The 21,373-nt window shown below is 39.3% G+C and overlaps 1 protein-coding gene across 1 annotated transcript in view; it reads right to left on the bottom strand.

Moving 5' to 3' along the window:
• Positions 1-21,373, bottom strand: part of pik3c2a (phosphatidylinositol-4-phosphate 3-kinase, catalytic subunit type 2 alpha) — a 134,253-nt gene that overhangs the window by 50,628 nt on the left and 62,252 nt on the right. The window contains 7 exon segments of the mRNA XM_087996869.1: positions 1,351-1,473; positions 6,519-6,741; positions 14,053-14,098; positions 18,218-18,364; positions 20,688-20,751; positions 20,830-20,891; positions 20,893-20,914. Of these exon segments, the coding sequence (XP_087852995.1) occupies positions 1,351-1,473; positions 6,519-6,741; positions 14,053-14,098; positions 18,218-18,364; positions 20,688-20,751; positions 20,830-20,891; positions 20,893-20,914 (687 nt within the window).

Here is a 21,373-nt window from a genome sequence, read left to right as displayed (position 1 = left end):
CAATCATTCAGAAGGAAACAACACTCCCCACTCCCCCCCCCACCCCCACCACCCTGGATGGGTGATAATGGAAGATTAAGTAATACAGGATAAATAACACACATTACAAGCAATGTTTTTACATGAAAACAAAACTCAAGTATCTCAATGCAGTTATTTTTAGCTTTCAGTCTGTTCAAAATCTGACATGATTTCATCAAAAAGCAGAACTCGTCAAAAGCTAGATTAAAAAAAAGACTTAAAATATTCACACAAAACACCTCACATCAGTCAAAAGCAGACATCAAATCAAGCTGCATGGACATTTTATAATATTAATAAAAAACACAAAAATCTTATTTTAAGAATTAAGTTATTTAAATAAGTCATGATCTGTGGTATTTTACCTAAATGCCAACTCCTGGTACCTTGAGTCTTTGCCACTTCTACCATTATGTGGGACTGAGAAATGCTGCTGGAGGTAGTTTGCCACTAATCCTCCTCGATCAAGCCTATCCAATAATTGGTGGTAAAGCTAATATAACATGAACATTAACCATTTCTCGTACAATGTAAACCTGATTGCTTCCACATTTGCTGAAAAATGTCAATTAATAATGCGTCGCTTTTAGAATATTAAATTATAGGTGTGGTGATGAGATAGAATACAACATTGAAACTTTCATACTAACAACACCAGCAATCAGTTATGCAGTTAGGCCAAAACACACCAAAATACCTCGTAAAAACTGCACGTCAATTTTTGTAACCAAGATTCATAATTTCGTTTAAAGATTTAAATATCTTGGAGTTTCAAATCACCAATTAGTTAACAGGCCATCAACTGTAATAAGCACAAGAAAGTTTTTTTCCCCCATTCGCTGCCCCTCCTTTTATATGATCTCACCACCTAACCGCCATTACAGGAATATGCATGATCAGCAAAAGCAGATGATTTTCAGCAACACATCGGAGCCAAAAGTCACTTCATTCAACACAGATGGCATGAACTTGAGTGCAAAGAATTACTGGATTGCAAGCTTGAACACAGGCCATTGCTTCATTCATCTTAGCAAGACTGAGGGACATGAAACTCTCCTGTGGCACTGCAACTAAAATTAAATACTTTAGCCCATTGCAGTTTGCCATTCTTGATGGTTTCACATTAAAATGATGTTTTGGCAGGAGGTGCTGACAAGACCAGCAGGGCAATGTCGTGCAATTTTAGTAGGAAATTATCAAATTTGTATGTAGAATTCTCCAGGGAGTCAAAGCCATGCAGTAAAGTAACAAATTCAACTAACCTTTGATTCCAAAGTGATTTACTTATTGGACCCCCATTTATTTCACAAAATAAGAGAAAATACTCACAGTTCATCCCACTTGATGTGGTAGAAAAAGCTGCGATATGTCCCAACTTTCTTAGATTGCACTGGTTTAAAAATATCTTTTCCATTGTGTGTCAATGAACACATTAGAAAATACTTCTCAAAACTAGAGAGAAAACAAGTATCACGTATTAGAACAAAAACTTACATTTTACAAAGTACATTTACAATAGTTATAGCTATGTACTGTAAAAATAACTTTCATTTGGACTATTAATTTTAGATAGTAAGACATTAAAATATCAAGAACAATTTTGGTACAAATAAGAAACTAAATGATAGATGTGGTCATTATACAAGGAATTTTATGCATCTCAAATATGAACTGCTATTTCTGGACATTTTGAGCCTTTTCAAAAAATCCCATTTCAAGCTCTTACACGGTGAGACATCAATTCATTTTAACCAATTTTGGTTATAACGTCCAAGCCCGTGGAACAGAAGAAAAGGTGACCCACTTCCATTGCAGCAGGAAGAAAAAGATGCCTTTCAGATATTTCCTGCTGAAACCACCATGCCCCTAAAAATGCATAGCCTCCATCCTTCATTACTTAGTGTGATATGATTTCTGAGCTAAGTTCAACAGCTTTATTTGAAATCAAAGTTTTCGTAGTGCTCCCCTTTCATCACCTGATCTGACCTCATCCACCCCAGTTCAACACCAGCACCTCCACATAATCTTCGTTACTTAAAGTAGCAGTTTCCACTTTGTGTAGTTTTAATAATGCAATATATTTACATCCCAGTATCTTACACCCTTGAATTCCTCCATGGATAGCAAGAGGAAAACCACTGATGCAAACTGGATCAAATACAAGCAGTATTGCCCCCAGAAGTGAGTCTTTGATGAAGGTGAAGTACTTAAGCTAGCTGCTGCATTCCAGTGCACTGTAAAAACGGTGGTTTGACCAGCATGAATCATGAAGATGTTGCAACTGCACAGCTGAATGGAAGCAGATTTGCATGTTGAATTTCTGCATTTGAGAGCTTCATGCATGGTGAACTCAATATATTCTTGCTGAAGGATATGGGGAAATAAATCAAGGACATTGCTTAGCCTTGCATTTGAAGTCAGTATATTATAGCCTCTGGAACCAAATCAGTGTGTTTATCATTGAGGTTCTCTAACCCTTTACGCACTAAAGAAAAGCAACAGCTCTCTGCCACTATAGATGCTAGTGTCCCAAATTTTAACCATATTGTAATTTACCCACTTGAGAACTTCACTTTTACAATTGAAATGGATATTTTTAAAAATTTCCCACATCTATCATTGCTCACAATTCAAAGTTTGTGCAAAGATTTGTAGCTCGGGTGCTTGTTGTGGTTCTGTTCGCCGAGCTGGAAGTTTTTGTTGCAAACGTTTCGTCCCCTGGCTAGGCGACATCATCAGTGCTTGGGAGCCTCCTGCGAAGCGCTTCTTTGATGTTTCCTCCAGTGTTTATAGTGGTCTGTCCCTGCCGCTTCCGGTTGTCAGTTTCAGCTGTCCGCTGTAGTGGTCGGTATATTGGGTCCAGGTCGATGTGTTTGTTGATGGAGTTTGTGGATGAATGCCATGCCTCTAGGAATTCCCTGACTGATCTGTGTCTGGCTTGCCCCATGATAGTAATGTTGTCCCAGTCGAATTAATGTTGCTTGTTGTCTGCGTGTGTGGCTACTAAGGATAGCTGGTCGTGTCGTTTTGTGGCTAGTTGATGTTCATGTATGCGGATTGTTAGCTGTCTTCCTGTTTGTCCTATATAGTGTTTTGTGCAGTCCTTGCACTTCAGTCCTTGCACTTCATTAGTTTTGCTCATGTTGGGTATCGGGTCCTTGGTTCTGGTGAGTTGTTGTCTGAGCGTGGCTGTTGGTTTGTGTGCCGTTGAGTCCTAGGGATCGCATTAGTCTGGCTGTCAGTTCTGAGATGCTCCTGATGTATGGTAGTGTGGCTAGTCCTTTTGGTTGTGGTATGTCCTCGTTCCGTGGTCTTTCTCTTAGGCATCTGTTGATGAAGTTGCGCGGGTATCCGTTTTTGGCGAATACCTTGTATAGGTGTTCCTCTTCTTTTTGCAGTTCTGGTGTGCTGCAGTGTGTTGTGGCCCTTTTGAATAGTGTCCTGATGCAGCTTCGTGTGTGTGTGTGTGTGTTGGGGTGGTTACTTTCATAGTTTAGGACTTGGTCTGTGTGTGTGGCTTTCCTGTATACCCTTGTAGTGAATTCTCCATTCGGTGTTCTCTGTACCATCACGTCTAGGAATGGGAGTTGGCTATCCTTTTCTTCTTCTCTCGTGAATCGGATTCCTGTGAGTGTGGCGTTGATGATCCAGTGTGTTTTTTCTATTTCCGTGTTTTTAATGATTACAAACGTGTCATCGACATATCTGACCCAAAGTTTGGGTTGAATTTGTGGTAGGACTGTTTGTTCTAACCTTTGCATAACTGCCTCTGCTATGAGTCCCGAGATTGGTGATCCCATGGGTGTTCCGTTGATTTGTTCGTATATCTGGTTGTTGAATGTGAAGTGTGTTGTGAGGCACAAGTCCAGTAGTTTAAGTATGCCGTCTTTGTTGATAGGTTCAGCGTCCTGTTTTCTGTTCTGTATGTCCAGTAGGTTGGCTATTGTTTCTCTGGCTAGGGTTTTGTCAATCGAAGTGAACAGTGCCGTCATGTCGAATGATATCATGGTTTCTTCTTTGTCTATGTGTATATTTCTGATGATGTCCAAGAATTCCTGTGTTGATTGTATAGAGTGTCTGGATCCGCTGATCAGGTGTTTCAGTTTCTGCTGTAGTTCTTTAGCCAGTTTGTATGATGGTGTCCCTGGTAGTGATACTATGGGTCTGAGTGGGATGTCTGGTTTGTGTACTTTAGGTAATCCATAGAATCTGGGGGTTGTTGCTGCTTTCCGGTTTCATTCTTTGTAGGTCAGCTCTGGTTATTTGTCCGTTTTTTTGTAGATTCCTTAGTGTGTTATTTATCCTATTGCTCACAATGCCATAACTTTAGGATAATTGAAGGAATGATATATTTCTTGTCTTAACTGTAGAATAGAGGAATTACATGGACATGCTGGGTTTGACAACAGTACTTTCATTTGTTTGCAGCAGATTGTTATTCAGAGTGAAAACAATAGAAGATACAGATTTATAGAACAAATAACAAAGCACTCAAGTTTGTTCTAAAACAGACAAAACAATCAAATAATTATTTCCTATAATACGACCAAGCAACTTTTGTTATATAGGAGTACAGATATTGGTGCTAATTCAGCACCAGGGAGAATTAGCTTCTTCACCTAGTTTTATATTACTTGTTAAATTACGGATGGAACAGATTTAGAATACTTCTTGTGGAAGTCAGGCATTCAACCCATCAAGTGCGCACTGACCCTCCAAAAGGGCATCCCACTCAGACACACTTTGCTAACCTTACATTTCCAACAGCTAATCCACCCAAGGCTGCACCTCCCTGGATACTATTGGCAATTTAGCATCACCAATCCACCCAACCTGCACATCTTTGGACTGTGGGAGAAAACTGGAGCAAATCCATGCAGACACAGGAGGAACGTGCAAACTTTTCAGAGAATTTACATTTTTGTTGATTTTAAACAGTGAAGTTGGAAATTTCACTAGCAATCAGACACCAGTAAACAGCTTTGTTAAAAGTATTACATAAACCCTAGTAAAAATGCAGCAAGGTGGATTACAGGAGATAAGCAGAATCAGTGTCACACACAAATACAATGACCTCTGATTGTCACAACCAGATGCATAAACCCAATCACCTATACCAAAAGGAGGAAGAGAGACAAAGGAACTTAAGCATCCACATATGCACTACAAAAGACTAAGGTAACATGACCTAATTTACAAATAGTTTAGAAACCAAATAGGGGGATAATCGAATTGAATTGAATTTATTGTTGCGTGTAACGAGGCAGTGAAAAGCTTTGTCTTGCAAGCAATACAGGCAGATCACACAATTAAGTCGCATAGACAGTAAATAATAGGTAAACAGCAGCAAAAACAGAAACACAGGTACAGGGGAAATGTTAAGAGATTGGGAGTCCATTCAGTGTTCTAACAACAGGATCGTAGAAACTGTTGTGAAACCGGCTGGTGCGTATGTTCAGACTTCGTACATTCTCCCCAATGGCACGGGTTTAGAAAACCATTGCCAGGATGGGATGGATCTTTAAGAATGCTGGTGGCCTTCCTTTGACAGTGGTGAAGAAAATGCTTATGGTTATGCTGAATAATGGCAGATTAATATGCAGTTCCACTGATGGTTTATATTCAGATCCTACTTCACTGAATATTTGATATGAACAGCCAAGCACTGTTAAGTGATGAAGCACAAATTAAGGGCAAAGTCAGGGACAAAAAAAAAACTGGATGATGCTTCGTTGGTTATTGTCAACCACAAAATAGGTGCAGAGTGGAGTTAATGTTTGACGAAGCAGTCATCAGCCTGAAAGATCAGCTCTTGCCACAAATACTGCCAGGTCTATTGTGGTTTTGCCAGTGTTTTCTATTTTTATTTCAGATTTACAGCACCGCCAGTGCTTTGTTTTTGTTAGGGTAAAAGTGGACTAGAAACATTACAATCTCTACCTTGCCTGTAGGGCTAGGTGGTAAATTAAAGCAGATAAAATTATGGAGACAAGGAAGAAAATTTACAGGCAAGACCGATTAAGGAAAATTGTGTATTAGAGTGTAGAGATTTATGAAAGCTAGCCTGTTTTAAAATGCTGTAACCTTTTAATTTTTTTTATAATTAGAGTGCAAGCTAAATAGCACTTCTGGTTAAGTGGAAGACACATCTCATTTAACATTACACAAAGTTTCCATACAATTTAAAAGTAGATGCTAAGCAAAAGCCAGGAAGTAAAAATTTATTTTAGCGTGCTAGTGGGTAACTAAATTTCAACAGTATACCCAAGGCTCTTGACTTTTTTGCTCCAGATTTTCAAGTCATAAGATTTTTTTTTTAAATGGCAGGCATTATACAGCAGAGATTTCAAAATCTAGGTCAAGGTTCCTATATTAAACCAGAATACACAGAGCAGTAACCCATTTACAACTCATCACTTCTTTTCCTCCAAAAACAAATGTCACCCATTTACGTTCTGAAAAACCGATGTACCACAGAGCCTTCCTTCAATACGCACCTGCTGACCCATGCTCCTGGAATTCTATGTGCTGCAAACAGTGTAAATTGCAGGTGTTCTGTTGTGGTCTGTGCTTCCTTTGTACATTTTGTACTTTGTGGCAGACTCCCAGTTGCATCTGTGTTTCTGCTAAAAGAACTCAGGTACAGCTGTAGCAGATCGTACACAGCTAATGTTAGAGCATGGATGCTTGCATTCACAGGATTTTCTGCAAGTGAAGATCCTGCAAATCAGAAGAACAAATGTCTCTCAGTATGTGTGTCGAAAAACAAAGAAAATTCTGTCCTAGTTCAGACTTTCTGGTCGGCATGGACGGGTTGGACCGAAGGGTCTGTTTCCATGCTGTACATCTCTGACTCTGAGTGATATCCTTTTATCCCACAGCAATGGATTGTTCATCATTTGCTAGATAAAGAAATAAATCTGTGCATAGCTTGAATGATGTTAACAAAAATCAATTTGAGTTGATCAAATAAAGTTGATTTGAATGTACAGGAGGGGTGCCTGCCCTCTGGGACACAAGCAAATCAACTTCTGTCATTCAAGGATGAAACAAAAGTGTTCATTTTCCTGAATTTTACAAATCACACTTGATTTGCTTTATTATTGTCACATGTACGAAGATAGTGAAAATTGTACTTAGATTTCCTGTCAGATCAGGGTCACTTTTGAACACCTCTGACCAAGGCTTCAAAAAAAGGAATGGATCTCCCGGTTCATCCATGGTTTGCATTTGGGGAACACTAATTCCTTTGGCACACTGTTCTTTACACACTTATTGAAGCAGCTTGTGACGTAGTAGCATACTCATTTAGGCTAGCCGTTAAGTTCTTGAATGTGGACCAGACCACTGACTCTCAGCAGTCATGTAACGGAAGGGTGCCTACAGCAAACCAATACTGTACTACCTTCAGTACCAGATCCTCACATTCAGTTGCTACCCGTAAGCAGAGGGAAGGAGCACAGCCTTATTGTCTGATTTACTAAAATGTGGGCAGGGAATGGAGTGGAAGATGTCTTTGTTAGTTGTGTAGCAATGGTCAAGGGCGTTTGGGTCTCTGGTGAGGCAGGAGACATTTTGTTGGCACCCTGGTAGCACATTCTTGAGTTTGGCCTGGTTGAAGTCACTGGCCATGATGTACATGGCCTCAGTCTCAAGGCTATTTGTAGTGGCATATATTTGATCAACTGAACAACTTCTCTTTCCAATCCTCCCACTTCCTCCAAACCAAGGAGTCGCCATGGGCCCCCGCATAGGCCCCAGCTATGCCTGCCTCTTCGTCGGATATGCAGAACAGTCCATCTTCCACAGCTACACTGGCACCACCCCCCACCTGGACCATCTCAGACTCCTCCCTCCCCTTCCTAGACCTCTCCATTTCTAATCTCGGACGACCGACTCAACATGGACATATACTATAAACCGACTGACTCCCACGGCTACCTAGATTACACCTCCTTCCACCCTGCCCCCTGTAAAAACGCCATCCCATTTTCCCAATTTCTTCGCCTCCGCCGCATCTGCTCCCAGGAGGACCAATTCCAATACCAAACAATCCAGATGGCCTCCTTCTTCAAAGACCGCAATTTCCCCTCCGACTTGGTTGACGATGCTATCCACCGCATCTCCTCCACTTCCTACTGCTCCGCCCTTGAACCCCACCCCTCCAATCGCCACCAGGACAGAACCCCACTGGTCCTCACCTACCACCCCACCAACCTCCAGATACGTCGTATCATCTTTGGTCATTTCCACCACCTCCAAACAGACCCCACCACCAAGGACATATTTCCCTCCCCTCCCCCATCAGCGTTCTGGAAAGACCACTCCCTCCGCGACTCCCTCATCAGGTCCACACCCCCCACCAACCCAACCTCCACTCCCGGCACCATCCCCTGCAACCGCAAGAAATGCAAAACTTGCGCCCACACCTCCCCCCTCACTTCCCTCCAAGGCCCCAAGGGATCCTTCCACATCTGTCACAAATTCACCTGCACCTCCACACATTTACTGCATCCGCTGAACCCGATGTGGCCTCCTATACAGTGGGGAGACAGGCTGCCTACTTGCGGAACGTTTCAGAGAACACCTCTGGGACACCCGCTCCAACCAACCCAACCGCCCCGTGGCTAAACACTAACTCCCCCTCCCACTCGGCCAAGGACATGCAGGTCCTTGGCCTCCTCCATCACCAGACCATGGCAACACGATGCCTGGAGGAAGAGCGCCTCATCTGCTTAGGAACCGTCCAACCACAAGGGACGGATGCAGATTTCTCCAGCTTCCTCATTTCCTCTCCCCCAACCTTTTCTCAGTCCCAACCCTCGGACTCAGCACCGCCTTCTTGACCTGCAATCTTCTTCCCGACCTCTCTGCCCACAACCCCTCTCCGGCCTATCACCCTCACCTTAACCTCCTTCCACCTAACGCATTCCCAACGCCCCTCCCCCAAGTCCCTCCACCCTACCTTTTATCTTAGCCTGCTTGGCACACCCTCCTCATTCCTGAAGAAGGGCTTATGCCTGAAACATCAATTCTCCTGCTCCTTTGATGCTGTCTGACCTGCTGCGCTTTTCCAGCCTGACCTGCTGCGCTTTTCCAGCTCTGATCTCCAACATCTGCAGTCCTCACTTTCTCCTATATTTGATCAAGTGTGCTCTTCACTTCCCTGTGGGGTGGGATGTAAACTACTGTCCGGATAGCAGAAGTAAACTCCGGCAGCAGGTAGTTGGGACTGGAATCATGCTGTATTTTAGTTTTTGTGCTTATTAGGAAAACAAGTTGCCACCAATTTGCATTTATATAGCATCTTTAATGAAATGAGATGTTTCATAAATCTCTGAAAAATATAAAGTAGTGTCAAAGAAGAAAAGACACTGTTCAGAGGGTTGACAAAAAGCTTGATCAGAGGCAAATTATAAGAGACTCTCAGAGGAGAAAAGGCTAAAAGGGTGTAATAGAGGGAATTTGAGTCACACATTCTCAACACTTTAAAGATATAAATCATGAATGGTGGCACAAAGGGAAATAGATGCACAAGAGGAATTTGGAGTTCTAGAGAAAATGGATTCTAATAAGAGAACACAACGATGACAATTTAAGAGAAGGTAATGTGGGGGTGGGGTATCGAGGAGTCAATTTTTATTGAAGGGCTAGATTTGCCATGTTACATTGTTGGTGAACTTTTAGACCAATTTAGAAGATATAAAACTGACTTTATAGGTGATTTATGTGATATAGAACAATGTGTTTGATGGTACAATTTGAGGCATAGGGTTCTGCAAAAGAGAACACAGGGTTGTAAACTCAATTCAGGGTTTCAGAAGTGAAATAGATACGGACAGTTCAACCCCCCCAAAAACCCTCATTCTCCAAGTCCAGTTCACTGCTCTCATTATCAGCGTGCATCAGTGAATGGGCTACCAAAATAAAGGAAGCTTCATTCTGCATCTAACTGTTGCTTTGCCTGACTCATGTATACAACAGATGATAAAATTGGAAGAAAGTCAATTCCCCAATGCAAATACGACTCACATTTACAAGACAGCTTCCAGAGGGAAAAGAACACAAGTATAAAAGATTTACAGATCTGAAGTAGCTCACTTCTGTTCTGTTGGGTATATAATTTACTTATTAAAAAATGAGGACTTGGGCTTTTTGTTTCTTGCACAGAATACAAATGGGTGCAAGGCACTTAGTTGTTAAATTGTAAATCTGGTAATAGCAGATAAGCGTATAAAAAAAGATATGCATCAATTGTTGTTTCAGTTAAAACAGGATTAGAACTGACTAAGGAAATCCTACCATAACACAGCCACACCTACAGTAAAAGACAAGCAGATTTGACTGTTTATTGTCAACACAATTAAGCTTTCGATTTCCAACAGTCTTCATTCTTTGATCAAAGCAAGAGGCGTAAAACATTACATTTTGGGGTGATCTAAAAAGATAAATATTTGCAATGTTGCCATCCAAAACTTGAAAATCCCATCAGCATGGAAACTAGACTGTAAAGATATTGTTTACTTTAACTGTACTCTGACTCTATAAAACTCTACCATTTACAGGGAGAGCACACTATTTTCTACCATCAAATAGGGAGTTGGTAGAAATCTACAATAAGTCAAAATACAGAAATACAGACATAAAAGTCACGAATCAATAATATATCAATAATGTAAGTCTTTAGCAGAGGTGTTGGCATCCCAAAGCTTAAAATGGATTGACAACATAGACATGACAGCAGTAACGGCAAAAGGTAATTAAATTCATATTGATTAGAATACTTCAGATTGTTGTCTAAAATCTAGTCAGTAAACCACACACATTGGCCCAAAGCAGCTGCATTCTGTAATTATGCAGTGAAAGGTCAAAAGAATAGGCACTGCACACGCCAGCCTCCCAAGTTCAATAAGTTTACCAGCAGATTTGAAAAAGGTATTACAGTACATGGTGGTAAAAAAATGATCAAAGCAAGTTTAAAAAACACTGAATTCCTTTTTAAAAGTATAAGTATTTCAGAGTAAAATGAAATTAATATTTGAGTGTAAATCTCAATTTGTTTTTAAATGAAGTTTTAGATCATAAAATGGAGCATTTTGATATTCCACATATATAAAATGAGCAGAATTAAAGCCAGTGGGAGGGGATCATCATGAATTATGAAGTCAGCACAGTCAAACAGTAAAACCTCAGCTCATAGATGCAACTCTCAAGGGTTTTCACAGCAAGACTGAATGGCATAAGAGTGGAAAGTCTTGTAGTTCAATGATTTCAGCTGATTGTAGTCTGGCAGGATATTAATAGCAGACAAACATTTTGGATTTCAGTGTTATTTTGTGCACATGTTGATTTTTGGAGTGGTCATCAATTTCAGTGCATTAATAGTGGTCAATACTGACAGTTTCACTGCCATTACAACTGGAAAACCTGGCCTACATTTGTCTGTGTAATATCAAATATTGGTTTCAATAACTTGCTAAACTCACCTCACCAGTAATTAAAAACAGACATTTAAATATGAAACAGACAGCCAACTATCTCTGGTATGCGATGAAAATAAAGAGATAGACGTTAATATGCAGAAACAGAAATTAAAAGCTACTCATGATTTCATAAATTGCAATGAGGCAATTTACAGATCATGTCAGAATCCATATTTACCAGAAAACATACAAATTATCCTGCAAGTTGGAATCCTTCCAACAGCCTTTAATCTAAAGAGTTACAACTGCAATCAGTATTCACTAGCTTCTCAAAGCAGAGTCTTTGGTCTTCAGAAAGCCCAAGGTACAAACTTATTTTAATAGGTATACAAAGGTACCTCAATTGTCTGGCATTTGATTATCCGAATTTTGGATTAACCAGACAAGTTCGCATGGTGTCGATGCTAGGCTAAACAGTGCTATCCGGCATTCAACCATCTGAACAAAATACTCGTGGCTCATGCTGTTTGGATAATAGAGGTTCCTTTGCATTTAGAATGACATCATTTTCCAATTAGACTGGAAGGAAACAAGTTGCAGTCATTATTTTGAAAAGACCATCTTTAGATACTCCAGTTCGTATATTCAAACAATCCACTCAGGTCAGGTTTTCAACCCATTGTGTAAAAAAAAAAGCCAAATGTAATTTGTATTAAAAAAAGTGTACTTAAAATGATTTGATACTGTAGAGTTTTTCCCACTCGTGTTCTCCAATACTGAAACATATCAACATCAGGTTTGCTCATATAACATGAGACGATTAAGCAGGCTTTCTATTTATAGGGGCATTACTCCAATTCAAGCAAATACAAAGCACTATTAGTCAATCCAGCTAGCTAGAAACTGGAAATTAATTCTTATGTTTAATGAGCAGGTCAGGTCTCTGGTACAATTTTTTTAAATTAGTGCAAGAATTTTACATGTTGAACATAACTGTGCTTAAGATTCCTTAAGATACCAGTTTGCACGAGGTAATTGCACACAAAAACAACACAACTGAATACAGACATTAAACATTACCTTGCAAACTAAACGTCAATCACATTATGCGTCACCACAATATTTTTCCCTAACCTGGAGTATTCATAAATCACTCAATTTACGGAATCATATACCCAGAGAGAGGCCCATCATGCTTATATTAGCGTTTTAACAAAAAGAGTTAAGCCTTATGCCCCTATTCTCCCCCTCCAATGGATTTCCTTTTCCAGGGTACATACATTCAACTCTTTTAAACTCCCTTGTTATTTGACTTGCTTCACTGTAAAGCCAATCGCATCTCACTGCCAGCATAGTCAACCCATCTCTTGTCTATTGACTGTCAGCTGTCTATTTGATCAAATGACTGCAATCTGGAATATCACCTTGAATGTCAAAGTTAGAGATCTACAGCATGATAAAGGCCTTTCAGCCCAGCGAGCCTGCGCCAGACACAAAACAAACAAAATCACCTAACTATTCTAATCTCATCTTCGAGCACTTGGATTCGCAAATGTACATCTGAATACCACTTAAAATGTCATGAGACTACACCTCAAAGCAGCCAGTTCCAGATTCCCATCACATTCTGTGTGAAACATTTTTTCCCCCCTCATATCTCCTTTAAACCTTGTCTCTTACTTTAAATTTGCATTCTCTGGTCACTGACCCCTCCACCAAGGGGGAAAAGAAAAAACGTTTCTTCCCTTCTCTACCTGTCAATGCCCCTCAATTTTAAGCATCTTAATCATCACATCTCCCCTGTGTGTTCACTATTCCATGGAAAATAACCCCATTCTAGTCAGTCAATCTCTCTTCATAACTAAAACAGTCCAGCCCAGGCATCATTCTGGAAAATCTCTTCTGGAGCACAATCACATCCCTCCTATAATATGGATTCCAGAACTGTATGCAACAGTCTAACCCACATATTAGACACTTCCACATTCAGATCCCTGCTGTTACACTCTATGCCTTGGCAAATAATATCTTTCTAACCACTATGGCAGCAGGGCAGATAGATAAGGGACTGGTGGACACCCGCACCAATGTCACTCTGATCCGTGTATTCCTTTGCCTTGTTGGTCCTTACCAAATGAACCACCTAACACTTATCTCAACTGAATTTCATTTGCCGATTAAGTATTTTTTCCCATTAAAAGGACAGCCTACTCAACATACCCGTCCTCACTGCATTATTCAAATTCTTTAATCCTGGTTTAATTGTGGTAAATCTCTTCTGGTTTTCGCCAATGCGTGAGAAGGATCCAAGCTGCTTTCTAAATGGTGTGGTGCTAGATTTAACTGTGGCCACACCATTCCAGCTGAGACCCAACCAGTGATTAATAAAAGGTTTGCGCATACTGTCTTTGTCATTTTACCAAAATGGAACAGTAGAGTTAAAAACTATACCAATAGAGTTTTGTTTTGGAAAGGGGAGGATCAAAACAATCAATTATGTCAGTCTCTTCAGCAATTCAACAGCTATGACACTCAAATCAGTTCACAACTTTGTGAAATGTTTACAATCAATTCATAGATAATTAAACATTTTTTTTGTTTGACATACCATGCTTTGCACCATTAGATGAACCAATGTTATCTTTTGATTTGACCTGTGAATAAAAAAGCAAACTATAATTGGCTTCAAAATTTAGAGGAGTTCGATCCCTTTGTCAAGACGTGAAGTCAACTGCAGAAGTGTAATACATATTATGGCATGATGGTTTTCCCTATTTCAACAAAAAAAAAGTCGAGTCATTAAAAAATGGCAATCCTTTAAATCCAAAAATCACTTTGACATCACGAACAACTCAATTTGATACAACTCCTTTCAAAAAAGAAAATTGACTCTATAATTCAGGATTGAACTGAAAGAGATAGTAGGAAATCAGTGAAATGGCCAAAAGTAAAAGTTTTAAGATGGCAATAGTGGGGATGGTGGTCAGGGGTGATAGTCAGGAAGGAGAGTAGAACATTTGGTAGTTTTGGGATCTGGCCTTTAGGACTGAAGGCTCAACCATTGGAGGAATACAGAGAAACTACCAGGACAGAATAGTCTCGGAAACTCAAGGCCTTCAGCTCTTCATAACTTATTGTTTCCATGCATTTACTCAGTAGGCCAATGGACAGCTGAAGTCTGTAACCCTTAACAGCAGTTGAAGACTTGCAGAACAGAACTCCCCCAAAACAGCAAAAAACTAATGATTAGTACAAATCAATATATAGAAATAATTTTTCAAATGCTTTGCAGTTTGTCATTCAAAGTTTTAATTTTCTGAAAAGCACTAACATTTCATTTTCCTTGTACTACCTCTTGATGTCTAATGTGTTCAGAAGGACCTTAAAAATACTGCCCAATAGGCCCCAGGAGATCTGGCAATTGCATCAACTCATGAATAGCCATAAAGCTCATATCTAATCAAAGTGCTACATTAAAATGGATTTATTTCCATAAAATATGTTCTGAACACAGTGAAGCTACAAAACTAATATCAAGTTCACAGGAAAGGAGCACCAGTTCCATAAAGCATGGCAGGTGGAAGCCAAAGAAAGCAATTATGGAAAAAGAGCTGGTAACACTTCAGTAATTTTATTCATAATCACTTATCATTTGGAATTAAAAAAGTATAGCACTAGTCAGCAGAACTGTAGTTGGCTTAAAAACAGCAATCATCTGCCTTTAAACATTGAATAATTTTATCAAGGGGATCTCAAGAAGGAATGAATGACTCAGCAAAAACAGTCACTGTAACCAGAACTAGCTGTATGGAGAATTTAACACAATTAAAATAGTTGGTGAGAAAATCAGCAAAATTGATGGAAGGTTATGTGAGGAGCCAAAAATATATACAGAAGTAAGAGACAGAGGATTAGTGATGGAGGGGATAACTGATAAAGCAGAGCAAGGATATGATAGAATGTAAAACTCAAGGATGAGTTTTAAATTCTATGGTGTTGGGTATTGGAAGCCAAAATATTCTGCAAGGTCGAAGATAGTGAGTATTGCAAGCTTTAGTACGTGGCAGATAATAGGGAAAAGAATTTATAGAAGATGCAGGTCAGAAGTCAGCACTGTAACAGAACTGAGCAACGAATGAATGCAAATGGTTAGAGGTTGAGCTAGGTCATAGTGAAAGCCTAGTGTTGTCCTTGTGCTGGTGATCATGTGAGGAATGAAAGTACAACTGATGATGTAAGCAGCAAATGTTTCAAAACATCCATAAAAAGCTACGTCTCTCAAACATATAGAAATATAACCCATTTTATGAAATCATTTATAGCATTTTCAGTTCTCACTTCAGTTCAGCTATTCTCCAACACTTTTGATGTGCTCTGTCCAATTTCACTTTAAGTTCGTCACGTGGTACTTAAATCCATCAGCATTGATAGCAATTTGTTAGGTTAAGAAATTCTACTATGGTTGAAAATAACATATATACTTGTATGTTCTTCAAACTACTCATCTTTCAATAAAGGGACACCATTTTAGATAGCCAGCTTCAGAAAATAATGCAATTAACAAAGTTAAATGGAAGACAGAATTCACAACTTTGTTACTAATTAAATTAGAAATTAATATTTTCCAGGCTGAACAGGAGTTATATTGGCTTACTTGAAGCATAAAACATTCCCTTCTCCAATTAGAGTCTGGGGGATATTAAAAGGGTTCAAGGAAAAAAAGCAAAAAGATTTACAAGGATGTTGCCAGGGTTATAAAGGACGAGGCTGAATAGGCTGGGACAGTTTTTCCCTGGAGCATCAGAGGCTAAGGGGTGACCTTATATAAAAGTTTATAAAATCAAAAGGGACATAGATAGGCCAAAAGTCCAAGGCCTTTTCCATGGGGTAGTGGAGACCCAAACTAGAGGGCATAGGTTTACGATGAGAGGAGAAAGATTTAAAAAGGGACCAAAGGGGCAACATTTTCATGTAGAGGGTGGTGAGTGTATGCAATGAGCTGCCAGAGGAAGTGGTGGCGAGAGGGATAGAGAACAAACCTCAAATGAAAGCAAAAACAAAAAAGTTATTCACTTTCACAATGCCTGCTACTCATCCAATCACAAGCTCACTGATGAATTCAACAGCACCAACAGGAGCACAATGGCCAACTGTGTCTCTTCAATTTACCTATGTTTTTGACAAAACGTTTGCATGCCACAGAGTGGCTTGATACACTGAATTCTGGCCTCCCTTTGACTATATAATCGAAAAAGCTGGATTCTAAAAATGTTTTCAATATTAATGGATAATTTTGCAGCAATACCTGTATTTTAGATAGGCTGAAAGCACTTTTCTGCTCAGGGAAATGTTTGTACTAACAATGTAGTTGGGATAACTTAAAAGTTTCCGAAAAACCTCAACTATGCTCAAATTGCAAATCCAATCATTATCCTGTTTTAAAACAAATCTTCCGATATCATCAAGCATTGTTGCTTCGCTCATGCTAGTCCAGGAGCACAATTCTAAGCACTCATTTGTGTACCATGGCACTGAAATCTTTAGGCCTCATTTACTGATTGCTCAAGATTAGTGCTGTAGTGGAATAGTTCCACACGATTTTTATGGTCAACCAGTAATGTGTATCATGTGACTGCCATGATATGGATCTCTAGCCAAATATCATACACCATGGCTAAAAAATAAAGTCAAGATTAAAAATACAATAGTCCATCCTGAGTGACACAGCAGCAGTCACTGAAGAAAAGTAGGACTCAGTTGATGTTGTACTGAATTGAAGTTCAGTTTTTGAAGTATAATAATGGGCAATCATCTGGAATTGCAGTATGAACAGGCCAAAATCAAAGATGATGCTTGTTTTGGGGAGCAGAAGCAGCATAGTCTTCTGATTGCAGAAGATTTGCCACCTCATTTAATATGACTATGTATCATGCTAATAGAACAATTAAAGCTGCTCCAAATATCAGCCAAGTTTGTCTTCTGAAATATTAGCTACTGAAAAAGGGGGTGAACAAGCAATGTTGCAGTACCAATCACCGATGGCCTGTGGTTGGGGTACAGTCCTGCATCTAAAACTTCCTTTCTACACCTCAACAACAAAAGTTTAGACAACTCTTGTGGGGCATCAAATTTGCCGTCCTCCATTAATGGATTTGAACACAAGTCTCCTGAGCATTACCGGAGATTTTCTGGATTACTAGTTGAGCAACATATAACTACACGATCACTTTTTCCATACTGAGTCTAAGGGCCCATCCAATTGGAAATGGTAGAGGATTAGCTGTGGTTATGTCTCAATGAGCTGAGACACTTGTCTTACACAAGATGTAGTTTCTTGATTAATAGCTACATTGAATTTTTAACTTTGGTTTCTGATGGGCATAATTACAAAGAAGAAATGAAGGCCTCCATCCCGACCTCATGTGACATTGGCCAATTCTCCACCCAGAGGTCCATAACATAAGACAGGTTGGAGTTTAATGCTGCTAAGATATTGACACTTTCAAAACCATCACCTTATAAAACAAATGTTACATGAAATACAAGCTAGACTGTGCAACCACTTGTGCTCAACTGAATCTGTGCACCTTGCAAAAAGATTACTTTACACTTAAAAAAATAAAATCAAGCCAATGACGATCGATCATCGGAACCATTCGTTTAAATGATTTCATCGAATAGGGAAATATTGAATCTGCAACATTAACAAAAGTATTGTTGGAAAATAGTTCAGTTTTTCATCAAGAAAAATGGACACAGATCAATGAGCTTACCTCAACAGTTTTATTTTTTGGTAGATTAACAGCACGTTTTAGTTTCTTTACAGCATCAGTGACAGCCTTGGTCTCTGCACCATCCAGTGCATTGCAAATATCCTTTACAGATTGGGTAATCTGTTCCACCATTTTGTATTGTTTCCCCTAGTTAAAATTAAACAGGGCAGAAATATTGTTCATAGATGGATAAAGCTAGCCATATATGCAAAATATACTTGAATTCAAGACAATATTAGAATTCTAAATATCATACAAATTCTTACAATTTAGTCTACTTTCTGCAGAAGAATGGTACACAAAATGAGCTGCAGTGAGATATTCCTTGATGAATAAGCATGCTGCGAAATTCATTTGATGCACTGCTCAGTCAATTTTGCTTGAAACAATTTTTTTTAAAAAAGACTACATCCGAGAAATAAAAAGCAAAAAGATTTGCTGCGTTGAGGCACTTATCACAGCTATTGTGTATGTCAAATCACTTTGCAGTCAGTTAATTATTTTTGATGTATAGTCACTGTTATAAATTTAGGAATCAGCTAAATTGCACTCAGCAAACTTCCACAAACAGGGAGAGTGATAATGACCAAATTATCTTTTAGTTTTAGATTTTGCTTGAGGAATACATATTGGTCAGAACATGAGGGATAATTACTTTGTCTTCTTTAAAGTAGAGCCTTTGGATCTGTGACATGAGTGAGCAGATAAGGCTTCAGTTTAACAGCTCATCACTTTACTAGAGAAATTTTCCCTCTGCACTGGAGTGTCAGCACAAATTTTCACGATTAAGCTCGAGTGTGCAAGTGGAACCCAGCACCTTACCATCCAAAGGCAAGTGTGTTACAGCTGACACACCTTTGATTCCAAATAGTCTCGCTTTTGGATCATTATCGTGATTTTGGGCAGCAGTACCTGGAAATAAATTCTTGTTATTTATCCTTCTTTGTGGAAGACCCAGCAACTTCACCAGCAAGGAAGTTGGCAATTTTCATATTATTTGGAGAAATACTTAAGGACAACTCTACTAAATCCTTAGAGAAGCTCACCTGGTCTGACTGCATCTGTGGAGTGAAACGAGAGTTAATTTTGAGTCCAGTGACCCTTCCTGAGAACCCTGTCACAGTGGGATTCCACAGATGCTGCCAGACTTACTGAGTTTCTCCCAGATTTCCTGAAGGTCCAGTACCCACAGCTTTGTTTCATTATGCTGAATCCTCCATTACTAGGCTGAAAGGCACCAATGGAGAAAGGGAGGACTGCAGATCCTAGAGATCAGAGTTCATGAGTGTGGTGCTGGAAAAGCACAGCTGTCAGACAGTATAAGAGGAACAGGAGAATTGACGTTGAGTATAAGTTCTTCATCAGGAATGTGACCAATGTTCATAGCTCAACAAGAAAGCTCTATAATAATCGGATGCTATTCTGGTTACAAGCTGCTGTGAATATCATTAGCAAGTCCAACATTTATTGCACATACCCAATTACGCTCAAGAATGTATCATTGAAATGTCTTGAAACACCAGCCTATACATTGTACATACACTAATGTAATTGGGTTGGAGTTTGAGGACTTAAAAATGGTGATAGCTGTAAACCAGGATGATGCAAAAGGATCTTGCACATGGTTATCTTCCTGTTCATCTGCCATGCTATTCTAGGTGGCAAAGACTGTAGGTTTGGCATGTACTGTTGGAGGGAAAGAGAGTGAATGCTTAAGTTAGGGTTTGAAAGGGGGAATTGATGATATGGACTGCTTTGTCCTGGATGGTGTTGAGCTTTTAAACTATTGGTGGAGCAGCACCTATTGAACCAACTGGAGAATATTTCACCACATGACTCACACCTTTTAGATAGCAGTTTGACTTCGGGATTCAGGTACCCATCTACTGCAGAGATTCTCAACCTCTGGCATTCTTTCGTAGCTATAGTATTTATATAGCTGGTTCAGTTTTGTTTCTGATCAATGGTAAATTCCCAAGAATGTTGACATTGGGGCAATTCAGTAATGATGATGCCATTGCACATCAGGGGAAAACGACTAGATCCTTGCTTATTGGGGATAGTGATTACTTGATAGTCAAGTGACAAATTTTACTTGACATTTATCAAGTCCAGCCTGATTGTTATCAAGGACACCTCAGGAACTGTTCTTTACTCATTCAAGGAGGCAGAAAATCCATGATTAGTCTCTTTATTTAAACATAATTCCAACTCCTTCCTGGCCTTCTCTTCCGTGACTATTGATATAAACATTTTTCACAGATGTTCAAGACCAGAGGTCATTCATGCAAAACCACACAACAGCACACGCTGTTCTAGGTATGCAAACAGTTCAAATTTGATAAACAGAAAGTATATCACATTGTTTCCTAGTTCAACTAGATTTAGATTTGGGTAAATCTGATAATGTTAAACATGGTTTAGGAGCATTTATCTGCACCATCTTTCATTTTATCGAATTAATACTTACTTCTCTCTGAAGACATGCTTTAGTACGAGTATGATAAACTTCCAGAAGCTCAGCAAGAGATTGCCTAGGCCAAAAAACAGTCATAAGTGGCCAAATCAAAGTAGTAGCGAATGATATTTGATTATGGAATTAAAAAGGTTACCTTGTAATAATGTCTTTGAATGGCTTTTCCACCCGACAGAGATACTTCTCAAGATCTGTAGGGTGTTTCATCATCTTCCGCTGTTTGTTTATTTCAATACATTATCATTTCCAGCAAGACCTGCTAGTTATCAGCACGCTCCATCCACAAGAACGAAGACAATATTTACAGAGGTATTTTTCATGCAGTGTTTATGACAAATTTTGCATTGAGACTTAAACGTGTTGCAATTTATATTAAAAAAACAAGTAGCAAAATGTGCACTTTTAAAAAATGGCTAAGTTGGATACTACCTTTGCTGGAATAAAAAGCCATGAAATAAGGAATGGAATGACTCCAAACGGTAAAAATTGGGTTTGAAGGAAATCTGTTTTCATGCCCCAGTACTATCAATACCAACCGATGAAACGTGAACAAAACATTAAGCAGCATATGAAGGGGCAAGTGAATCGTATACTGCAAGTGATAAATGTTACACTGAAACTACCAAAAGAATGTTACATACTGGCAATAGATTTCACTTGAAACAACAACGTTAAATTGA

The sequence above is a fragment of the Chiloscyllium plagiosum genome, unplaced genomic scaffold (genome assembly GCF_037043375.1).
Source record: "Chiloscyllium plagiosum isolate Xiang-an unplaced genomic scaffold, Cpla_swu_hap1 HiC_scaffold_18, whole genome shotgun sequence".
NCBI classification, from domain to species: Eukaryota; Metazoa; Chordata; class Chondrichthyes; order Orectolobiformes; family Hemiscylliidae; genus Chiloscyllium; species Chiloscyllium plagiosum.
This window is presented reverse-complemented; position numbering and strand designations above follow the sequence as displayed.